The 12,087-nt window shown below is 36.4% G+C and overlaps 1 protein-coding gene across 3 annotated transcripts in view; it reads left to right on the plus strand.

Annotated features, from left to right (window-relative positions):
• The window catches only part of C2CD3 (C2 domain containing 3 centriole elongation regulator), a 123,074-nt gene that overhangs the window by 53,142 nt on the left and 57,845 nt on the right, over positions 1-12,087 (plus strand). For all 3 annotated transcript variants that reach the window (XM_028515806.2, XM_028515804.2, XM_036028819.1), the window contains 5 exons: positions 1,077-1,323; positions 3,791-3,971; positions 5,659-5,842; positions 6,905-7,077; positions 8,577-8,700. In XM_028515806.2, the coding sequence (XP_028371607.1) occupies positions 1,077-1,323; positions 3,791-3,971; positions 5,659-5,842; positions 6,905-7,077; positions 8,577-8,700 (909 nt within the window). The remainder of the gene's footprint in view (positions 1-1,076; positions 1,324-3,790; positions 3,972-5,658; positions 5,843-6,904; positions 7,078-8,576; positions 8,701-12,087) is intronic.

The following is a 12,087-nucleotide window of genomic DNA, read 5'->3' on the forward strand; positions in this document are numbered from 1 at the left end:
AATACTGTTGTAACCATGGATGCCACTGCCAGCTGAAGGCTTTTGGCTTTTTTCCCTTTTTCAGTTGTTATATTTAGGTTTGGTATTCTCCTTTTCTTCTTATTTCTTTAGACCCCATTCTTTGCTGAGAGAGCATAAAACAGTACTAGGTATCAGTGACTGAGCACTTACCATGTACCAAGCATCATAGTTGATATTTTATGTCTGTTATTTCAGTTTACTCCTAACAATAGCCCCTTGATGGGAGTTTTATTACCTACATTTTACAGATGAGGAGACAGATTTAGAAAGGTAAAATTGATCACTCAGTGTCATATAGTAAGGGGCAGAGCTAAGATTCAGCATGGTATAATAAGCATTTGGACTCTTCATCATCTGTTAATAGTAGATGATACCAATCTTTGCAGTGTTAGAAGGGTTGTAGAAACTTTAAAGTACCATATTTTTCGTATTATAAGATGCACATTCTCTCCCCCCCAAATTTGGGAGGAACAATGGTTGTTAATGCTGTTGTTGAGTTCTGTTTACATTTACATTGGTGAAATATCATGCTATTTATATTATTAAATATTTTACCACAATTTTTGCTTCAAAATTTTTTTCTCTATTTTCATCCTCTAAAACCTAAGTGCGTCCTATGCTCCAAAAACTATGGTACTTAGCAGAGTTAGTGCTCAGTAGATGGTATTATTGATATTATTCAAATCTCATCTGCCAGACTCCAAAATTCATACTTTGTCTTGTTGAGCACACTGCCTACCTATAAAATAGTACAGTTCAGCTGAACCCTACTGAGATAGTGCTCAAGATCCTAGACCCTAGGCTTAGGACCATGGTGATAGCAAGAGAAATCAGACACATCCTCTGCCCTCAAATTGCTACATTTGGGACTTAACTGCTTAGTAATTTTTATTTGGTGGATTATGGATAGAATCATATGTTTTTTCAAACCACCTTTACTTTTCTAGTTGTAGACCCATTTTTAACAAGCAGGAAATGAGCCAAGTAAGAAACGAAGCAACTCTGATATGACTGATGGTTGTATTTTTGCTCATGTACAATTTCTTTCCCTTTAGAGATCCCAAGATTTCTTGCTTGCTGCTTGATGCTCAGTACCCAGTTGTTGCTGTTGACAACTACATGCCTGTGATTGATGTGTTCTCAGGCCAGCAAAACGGGAGTCTTCGGGTCTTTTTAGCTATGGGTTCTTCGGATCAGATAATGGCACTACAAAGGTTAAAGAATGAAGAAGGAACACTTCCTCCCTTCAATCCTAGGCCAGCCCATTTACTGGACCAGCCATCTAAAGCATCCATTGCTATGGTAATAACTAAACTCTTGATGTTTACAAAACCGCAATCTTATTTTAAGGTGTTACCTGTGTGACGTTTTGATATATGTTTATGTTGTGAAATGATCCATCACTTCACCTAGTTACCTTTGTGTGTGTGTGTGTTATGAGAACATTCTCTTAGGAAATTTTAAGTATCATAATCTCATTTTATCTTGCATATTTTAATGAAACCACTGCCCCAAATCCTTATTTCAGTCACGAAAGGCTTAACAAAGGAGCATACTTGCACTTCAGTGTTTCCTATACATCAAAGGAATCATTGGTATTTTTCTTTTATGGTTTAAATGGATATTGGTTTCCCTCTGAGCACCTTGAATTTATAAAAAAAAATCTAATGGGACAACCAGATCTTAATTCACTAATTTGTTAACTTAATACAAAAAAATAGTCATAATAAAAAGAATTTTTAAAGATAATCCAGGAGGAAAAAAATGGAGTCGGGGGTGAAGAGTGATCCTATAGGTAAGCCAGTTTACCTATAGGTAAAATCTTACTCTGCTTTTCTTGACCAAATCCACGTTGGAAAGTCACAGTGAAGTTCTTAGCTTTTCTAAGAACGTAAAAGTAATTTGTTTTGTATAGTGCTGTACAATTGAGAAAGTACCTTGACATATTTTATCATGTTTATTTTCCTTACAATTATATAAGGTGGGTCATTGTCATTCTTTTTTATAAGTGATGAAATAGAAAATCAAAGAGGCTGTGTTAATTGTCCAGGTTCCCATTGCTGAGAATGGAAGCATTGGGGTTCAGACAACACAGGTCTTCTGACTCTAGGTCCATTGTACCATGTCCTGTTATATCTTACATTTTGTGTCTCTTGGTATCTAGTATAGCTAAATCTGTCTCCACACCATCTAAGTATGTCATGGTTTTTTAAATATGAATCTGAATGACCAATTTAATATTTCTAACAAAGAAAGAACTATTAGGCAAGTATCTGTTAGTAGGTTATTGTTTATTTGTTATAAACTTTAACTTTTATGTTTTTATTGTATATTAGTATCTATAAATACATAGTAGTGTTTTCTTTTTATTTAGAAATGACATAAAAGCACACATTTTAAAAAATCATTTATAATATTCCCAAGTCTTATTAGGTGTTACCTGCCCTTCACATTACAGTATAGAAAGTTAGAAAATGTTATTCACTATGAGTACAAAAGAAATTCTTCAAATATTAGTCACCAACAAATGCAATTATTATTTTCTCATTCAGTTCAACATCTACAGAACTGAATTATTAAATTACTGAAATACTATAAGGTCAAATTGATCAGGTGCTATAATTTGGAGAGGCTTTTTTCCCTATATTTTTCTTTTCTGGGGAATCAAGTTGTAAGTTTTCTGTGTCCATAAGGAAGGTTTTTGAGCAGGTATTATTAACCTATGTTTTTAGATTTCAAAGACCCAGTTCAGTTTCTGTTCCAATTTTATTGAATGTTAAACATGCATGAATCATATAGTCTGGCCCTGGTTGGTGTAGCTCAATGGACTGAGTATCAGCCTGGGAACCAAAGTATCACTGGTTCGATTCCCAGTCAGGGCACATTCCTGGGTTGCAGGCCAGGTCCCCAGTAGCGGGTGCATGAGAGGCAACCACACACTGATGTGGTCTCTCCCTCTCTTTATCCTTCCTTTTCCCTCTCTCTAAAAGTAAATAAATAAAATCTTTAAAAAAAATCAGTCCAACCCTCATCTGAATCTTGAATTCCCCCTTTGAATATTCCCAATAATCAGTTACCTATTGTCTGCTGAAGCTGTATAAAATAGAGGTAAAGACCTTGGGCTCTGGAATCAGACTACCTGAGTTAAAACTCTGGTCCCACTGTAACTAGCTATGCATGTTAAATTAGCTAATATAAGTGAAGGGCTTTATAGAATGCCTGGCTCATAGCAAATAGTAACTACATTATTAATTATTAGTAGAAGTACCTTCTGTAACTGTATATTCACTACCTCCCAAGTAGTCTTTACCATTAATGAACAGTTTGGGTATTATACCTACTTCATTAAAAATAGTAAGTAAATAGTAATTAAGTAAATTTGCTTTGAATATGTATTCCTTATTTTATTAAGGAAGTGGCCTTTTATTCTTAAGTGTACTGAGAATTAGGAACAGATGTTGAATTTTATCAGATACCTTTTTAGCCTTTATTGAGATAATCATGTTTTTCCCCCCTTGGGTTCGTTATTGTACTAGATTACATTTATAGATTTTATAGTATTGATGCAGTCGCAACAGTCTAGAATAAATCTAGCTTGATCTGATTACAGTTAGCAGTTGTGAGATTTATATACAATGAAAATTAAGTATGTTTTAATATAGGCTAATTAATTATGTCTATTTCTTCATGTGTACTCAGATTTCATAGAGAAGCAAAAAATATGCTAAGCAAATTACTCTTTAAAGCTCACCAGTCTCTGTTTTAATAGGCAGAAGACCAAGGAAATGGACTGATGGAGCACCACTTTGAGCTCCATGTAGACAAGGTTAAAGGGCTAGTTCCTCTTCAGGCAACTGTCTGGGGAGAAGCAGATTGTTATGTTCAGTATTACTTTCCAGTTCAAGACTCACAACCCAGTATGCTAAAAGGACCTGAGTTCCTTGAAAATGGTAAGTTTGGGAAATTAGGTCTTCTTATTCTTATATAATTCTTTTATTGGGTGTACTTAAGAATTTTTTTTTTCCTGAGTGAATTTTATGTTCCTTAATGTTTCTATTCTTACCTGGCCAGTACAGAAGGCAGGGGAAGTGTTTATTTTACTCTTCTTAAAATTTTTTTTGTAACTTTTCATTTTGATTTGACTTCAAATGTATGGAAAAGTTACAAAAATAGTACAAAGAACTTCTGTATACCCTTTACCTAGATCCATCAATTACTTACATCTTGTCCCATGTTATGTCATTAACATGCCTACTTTTACCATACATAAACATACAGTTGATTCTCATTATCCATGAAAGTATACTCTATGAAGTCTTTAAGAACACTAAATTAGAAAATACTGAACCATTGCTTCTGGGAGAAATGTACATATACATATCTCATATAGATTATAATCTTATTTTACTTTTCAGTTACAGTTTACATTCAGTATTTTGTTTAATTTCAGGTGTACAGCATAGTAGATCATAATCTTAAATCCTGAAAACAGCTTGTTCTGGTCAGTTCTATTTATTTTACAAAAGAGAAAACAAGGTTCACTACTAACAAATGCCGAGGTTGACATTCATACCTTGTTCACTGGTCCCAGAGCCAGAGCTTCTTGCACTACACTGTACTGTCCCCAGTCATATCTATCTTCTGGGCACTTCTGAAAGCTTAATGAGGAGACAAAGTATTGCTTTTTTTTTTTTACCTCATTTTGGAATGAGCAAGTTTGCTGACTCAAATTTTTTGCCATTCTGAGCATGTTGGCAAATGATACAGAAGAGCTACCAGTATTGGTTTTACAATTCACATTAACAGACTTGTACCTAGGATATATAAAAGAACTCATATAAATCAATAATAAAAAGACAATCCAATTAAAAATGAGCAAAGAAGCTCTGGCTGGCATAGCTCAGTGGATTGAGCATGGGCTGCGAACCAAAGTGTCACAGGCTCAATTCCCAGCCAGGGTACATGCCTGGGTTGCAGGCCATGGCCCCCAGCAACTGCACATTGATGTTTCTCTCTCTCTCTATCTCCCTCCCTTCCCTCTCTAAAAAGAAATGAATAAAATCTTTAAAAAATGAGCAAAGGAGCTGAAGACATTTCTTCAAAAGACGTATAAATGGTTTATAAGCACATGAAAAAATACCCAACATCATTAGTCATTTGAGGACTGAAAAATCAAAACCACCACAAGATACCACTTTACATCCACTAAGATGGCTATGATCTTTTTTTTTTTAAAAAGGAAAAAAGACGAATAAGTGTTGGCAAAGATGTAGAGAAGTTGGAGCCCCCATTCATTGTCCACCAATAAAGTGATCTTTTTCTTTGTATCGTGATGAGACCTTAGGTACATACCATAGCTACTAGGGAAATGGACCTTTGATAGAAATCACATTCTGAAAATATATCTGGCTCCAGGTCTGTGACCTACTAGCTCTAAGACCTTTGGGTTCACCATGTAACCTCAAGGCGTTCATATCCGCATCTGTGAAGTAGGAGTAATAATATTTGCTTTGTTTTCTTTAGAGGAATATTATGAAGATGCAATTGAATAGTACAATATATTAACTTACTGTCTTACTACATATAAAACACTAAATGATGTGTTGGATTGTTCTGAATTGCTTTTCTTTTCCAAAGGAATCACTCTGAAGCCTTTCAGATCTACAACCACACTCTGTGTTCCAGACCCCATCTTTAATAGTGAGCACCATCACTCTCTCCTATTGCCAACTGAAGTTCCAGTGCAAAGGCTCCTACTCAGTGCCTTCTCTGCACAAGCACTCATGCCTGGAGGTGGAGTCCACTTTGAAATCTGGTGCAGGTAGTGTGGAGAACCCAATCCTGTGCCTAGGAAGCAAATACACAAGCATAGAGCATCCTTCCCATAACCAGCTTAAGCTGAATTGTAAGGAAACTAGGCAGTCCCTTCTGCCCTGCTTTATATTATTTGTGTATATTAGTAACTCTTGTCCAGATTTTGCTGAAATCTATTAAACTATTAAGCTCTTGGGAGCAGTTATATCTTATATTTCTAACCTCTACTAACAATCATAAGTAAAGTTCTACCAGTTTTACTTCCTACTATCTCTCATATGTATCAATCACCCTTTTTCTGATTATCTTACTGCCTTATGAAGTTCAGGCCCACATCATATCATGCCTAAATTACTATAATGGCCTTCCAGACTCACTTCTTGTAATTTGTTTTTTCCTCCATTTATGCCACAGAGTTTGGCAATTTCCAGGAAAAATAGTGTCATTAAAATAGTGTTCAGCCTCCTCCTTTGTATCCCTGGCCCCAAGAAACCAATTAAATGACTAAGAGAGTATAAATCTAAAAAGAGAGGAAACAGCATCAGGAACAGAACGAGAGAAGAGTACCAGCCACTTGACAAATCCTTTTCCTAAATAGAATCAGGTGAAAATTAGGTTTGATAACTTTGTAATCTAAGAATGGGATATTTTGAGATAAGGAAATAGTGTGGTGTAAGTACTAACAGATCCTCGTTACCCCTCCAAATTTGTGGGGCTTGGGCCTGAAGCCACAGAAGAGATGGTACTGCTCCACCTAGAACCACTTGTGCTACTGCAGGGTGGATGCTGTCAGGAGTGGCTACTCCTATAGGTCCAGGCCAGATGCAGATAGCTCATACAGAAAGCCTGTGGGAAGCTGGGTTTTGTCCTGAACACAGGGTATAATTTATGGGGTTCCACCTCCACATAACAGGCAGTAAATTCAGCCAGACACAACCACAGCTATATACCACAAATAGAGATCAGGCTTCAAAGATAACTAGATGCTGAAAGTTGATCCCTAGGACAGACTGAATCATTCATCTGCCTAATTCTTCCAACTGACAGCTTGTGCTTTTGTTGCTTACAGATACTATTATCCTAATGTGAGAGACCAGATGGTTGCCAGAGGAACTTTGCCATTATCGAGGATCTGTGCCCTGGTAACCGTGCAGTACCGTGAGAATGTAGGAATACAGACCTTTAGTCTCCCTTTAACCCCCAGGCTTGAGAATAGGAAAGAACTGAGGAACCAATCAACAGGTAATTGAAGACTGTTTTGTCTTTCCCTGTCAAAGTCAGTATATGTAAATATCTTTCTAAAGTAATGATTCTTCACATTTTGTAGTACTTAACTCTTTTAAGAATCTGCTGAAAACTATGAGACACCTTCTCGGAAAAATTGGTGTAGGATATACACTCCAAATTTAGCATACAATTTTAGAAAATTCATAGTTCTGCAGACAGTTTATATAAATGTTGCTTGTCCCGTTTCACTTTTAACTTCAGCAATTATTTAATAAGCCCTTGCAGCCTAAATCCTAAGTATTTTGGCCCTGACTGGTGTGGCTCAATGGGTTGGGCATCATCTGCAAACCAAAAGGTCACAGATTCGATTCCTGATTGGGGTGCATGCCTGGGTTGCGGGTCCCCAGTTAGAAGTGTGTGAGAGGCAACCAATCAATATTTCTCTCCCTCTCTTTCTCCCTCCCTTCCCCTTTCTCTAAAAATAAATAAAATCTTAAAAAATAAAATAGAATAAATAAATCCTAAGTATTATATAGGTATACTCAGAGAATTATTATTTCAAAGCAACATAAGCAGATGTGGGATTGGTGGAAATAATTAGCATGAACTGTGAATTCACAGTAAGGAAGGAGAAGGTTAGAATTTAGATTGGAAGGAATTACTTAGAATTTGAGGTATTTGGGGGGGGGGGGGTTAATTTAATCTTTATTGTACTTTTTCCATTACCATTCAGTCACCTTATACCCACCTCCCCTCAGCACTCACCACACTGTAGTCCATGACAACACAAGTCCTTTTTCCTTTTTGCTCAAGTTGAGGTTGTGAATTATATTCTAATGGTTCCAGCAGGATGACCTACCCTCCTAGTGCATAATAGATAAACTAATATTAGCCTCCTAAGTCACATTACTGTACAATCTGGGGAGTATCTGCCAAAACAAAAGGTTTTATCTTGCCATGATTAAGATTCAGTTGTTCCTCTTAATGCTCACTGATCAGCTTGTTCTATTGTTCCTTAAAGCATTCCCTGAAATGTGATAGTGGGATGGTAGATTTGGAAAAAAAGAGGTGGCATATGAAGAGTGTTTCAAGTGGTGGTGGCAGGAGGATGACAGAAGTAAAAGAGTATGAAAACCTTTTAAAGGTTTAAAAAGAAGAAAAGCTGGAGCCATCCTAATTCTGTAAAAATAACTGGAAGTTTAGAAAATCTGGAAGTAACTTTTGCCTCTGATAGTTATCTAATCTTGGCAGGCTATTGAATCTCTGAACCATAGATTCTTGGATATCTAGAGAAAATAGAAACTACTGTTATGGCTTTAGTAAACCTTCAGTATGATAATACAATGTGATTCTGACCATGGACAGATTCTCTCACTGCTAAGGCCCCTTAGTGTTCATTGGGATTATAGTGCTTACTCTCTTTCTTCTTTCCTGACCAGGACTTTGGTTTGATAGAGCAGAGATTCTTCCAGCCACCCTTTTTAATCTTTTTTCCTTTTATCCTCATTCTTCAGGTTTACTAGATGTGAGCTTAAGGTACAGGCGCTCTCCAAGGACAGCAGACGGAGTTCTTGCTGCCCGAGCTGTCTCTATCTCGGTCCAGATTATCAGAGCCTGTGGTCTGCAAGCAGCAGCCAAGTAAGTTCCCCTTAGAAAAGCAATTCTCAAACGTTTTTGCACTGCAGTCCACAACATATGTGATGCTCAAATACACAGAACTCTTTTGTGTACAATTTTCAGTTCATTAACAACTCTATTCTTCTTTTTTAAGATAGCAGTTAAGAATATGTGAGTAAATCACTGGCAAACTTTGCCATTTCTAACTGTTATTACCAACTTAACCTTGTCTAACAACTTCATCCTCGACCTTATTTAACCATTTCACTTATTTCCACAGTCATACCCTCCACCCTCAAAACATGCCAGGACCAATCATGACAACTCTCCTATAATCTCATGTTCTGTCTCTGAGTACCAACGTCTATTTCTCTAGCTTGTTCCCCTTCAAGTCTGTTCTCAATACAAAAGGCAGTAATTTTGTGAAAATTTAAGTCAGATCTTGACACACACTATTTAAAACACACCATTGGCTTTCCATCTCATTCAAAGTAAAAGCCAGACTCCTTAAAATGACTGTAAGACCCTCCATGGCCTGACCACATTATCTTTATGACTTCATCTCTTCTTGTTAGTCTTCCCTCTGATTATTCCACTTCAGCTGCTCGTCTCTTACTGCTTCTGAATACACCAAGCTCATTTTCCTCTCAGGGCCTTTGTCTTGCTGTTTTCTTTGCCTGGAGCACTGTTTCTATATATAAAGAGTTTGGCCCTCTTTACCTCCTTTAGGTCTTTGCTCATACTTCTCTCTACCTTAAATGTTCTTTCTTTTGTCCTCTAAACAAACTCCTACTTTCTTTTAAGACTTTGCAGCTTCTTTGCAGCCTTCCTTTATGTATTCCTACATGTAGACAGAATTGGTACTTGTCCTTTGTCTGTTAGCACTGTGGTTGCAGCACATGTCACCCTGTTTACATTATTTACATACATGAGTTTTGTCCCACTAGGCTGTGAATTCCTCTAGTCACTGACACCGCCTGAAGTCCTCTCTGTATCTCGCCCCCCCCACCACCACCACATAACAGATGCTCAGTAAGAAAGAGAACTAGGTCATACTCCCCCTTCTGCAGACTCATTCACTTTGGACATTAGTTCAAGAAAGAAGAAACAAGTGCTCCTTAACTTTTTACCCTTGTAACTCCTTTGCCTTTAACTTCATAGACTCTGAATAACTAATTGAAGTACTGCCCATGTGAGATCTGATGCTAACACAGCTGGTAAAATGTTCAGTGTAGTTAATATTTTTCTTCACTAAATTCTCCAAATAGACTTTTTTCAGAAATTGCTCAAGAACGTTTTAGTGTTAATATAAATGATACCATGGCAGTTTTTTAATCATGTCACTTCCTCACATTAAAACTTTTGATGGCTTCCCATTGTTAGTAGCAGTGGTCTCTTAATTTTAATTGTCTATTCCTGTTAATAGTAGTAAGTAATAAAAATTCAGCATACCCCCCAAATATGTGCATACTTATGTATAAATTATCTTCATGTACTACTATGCTAATATATTAAATACATTATAAAATATATCACAACAGTAAAACTTTAGTATATTAGATAACAAATATAGAAGTTTTAGTATTTTTTCCTATGTGCAAGTAGTTTACCCCATGAACCCCCTAGGTTATACACAATCTATTTTAAGGACAACTGGTTCACAAAATAAGGTCCATTGTGTTCAACTAAGCATTCAAGGCTGCTTAAAAATATCTCATGAACATGAGTCTTGAAAGAAAGGTAGGACTTATCAAAATACCCAAGAGCACTAAGAATTACTCTGGTCAAAGAGAACATGTGCAAAGGCGTGGAGGCATGAAACTTGTCTCTATAGTACCTGCTCTGTTTGAGACCCATCCAAGGGCAAAATTCTTAAATATGGTATTAAATTAACTACTATTTAGTTGGCAGAGAAGTATTTGAAATTTAGATAACTGGTAGATCTCAGAGAAACTGAATAATAGATGAGAAACACAATAAGTAGTCCCCTTCTCTGGGGACTCATGGGGAAAGTCATACTGGATGACAGGCAGTTTGTTGTGAGTCCTGAAGTTGGTCTCTTACAGTTTTGATAAGGAAAGGCAAAAAGCCAGGCCATTTCTAACGCTATTCTTCTGATAGGTTAGGAGAGTTCTACAGGATGTGAGGCATAGCATGGTATAATAGGAACAGAACTGCACTGGAAATTGAAGCCATTGGCCACTAGCCATACGTGATCTTGAGCTAGTTTTGTTTTTTTTTTTTTTACCTCTCTGGGTGTCAGTTTCTTCATCTGGAAATGAAAATTATGAACACATACCACCTCCCTGATTTTATAAGGATTAGTGTAAAAATGAACATATGTGGAGTCACTTTTATAAACTACTAAATTCTATACCAATGTGTGGATTTTTATGATTATTTCCATTTGTATAGATAATTAATGTTACATTTATTAGGTGGTAGAATATACTAGAATCAGAAATAAGTTTTACATTGCCTATTATGAAAAAGAGGAATTCTTGGTAATATAAACTTACTCCTCCTTTGAATCTTCATCCTGGTATTCAGATAGCAGGTGCTCTGGAGTGAGCCTTCTCTCATTAAGTCACACCAGCCCTCACTTGATGTGCCAGTGGTCTTTTTGAAAATACATTTTTAGTGTCTATGTAAAGAAAGTACTTCTTTCTTATTTACTTGAGTCTTCTAACTCACCTGATCTTTAGCAGAAACTTCCTTGGATGTAGCCAGTAGTTTTTAAGTTCCACATGGGTTGGAAATTGTAGCTATTTTACTAGCTCTGAACCCAATGCATGACACCCAGAGCAGATGCTCAATAAATAATTACTGAATGAATAAATATAGACCAGGCTGGGGTCCAAACTTTTCTGTCATATTACCACCATCTCTGAGAGTTTCCTATTAAGAGTCTTTTCCATTTTGTTTCTTTGTTGTTGTTATTCATTAGACACAGAGAACAGACTGACAGCTGTCAGAGGATGGGTGATTAGAAGGTTGGGTAAAAAACGTGAAGGGTTTAAGCAAAAAAAAAATATTTATAGATACAGACAACAAACAGGATGGTATTACCGGGGGGAAAATGGTGGGGAAAGGTAGAAGAGGGTAAAGAGGCAATAAATGGTGACAGAAGGAGACTTGACTTTGGATGGTGAACACACAATACAATATACAGATGATGTATTATAGAATTGTACACTTGAAACCTGTATCATTTTATTAACCAATGTCACCCCTATAATTTTTTTAAAAAGAGTCTTTTCATTGCCCATAGGCAGGTTCTCTGCTTTGTATATATTATCTAATGTAATTTTTAAAACACTGAGTAATTTATCATTATTTTTTAGCCACTGCTAACATTTTATTTATTCATATCTCATTTTCATAGGCGTAATATATATTTCTTTTTTA

The sequence above is a fragment of the Phyllostomus discolor genome, chromosome 6 (assembly GCF_004126475.2).
Source record: "Phyllostomus discolor isolate MPI-MPIP mPhyDis1 chromosome 6, mPhyDis1.pri.v3, whole genome shotgun sequence".
Classification (NCBI taxonomy): Eukaryota; Metazoa; Chordata; class Mammalia; order Chiroptera; family Phyllostomidae; genus Phyllostomus; species Phyllostomus discolor.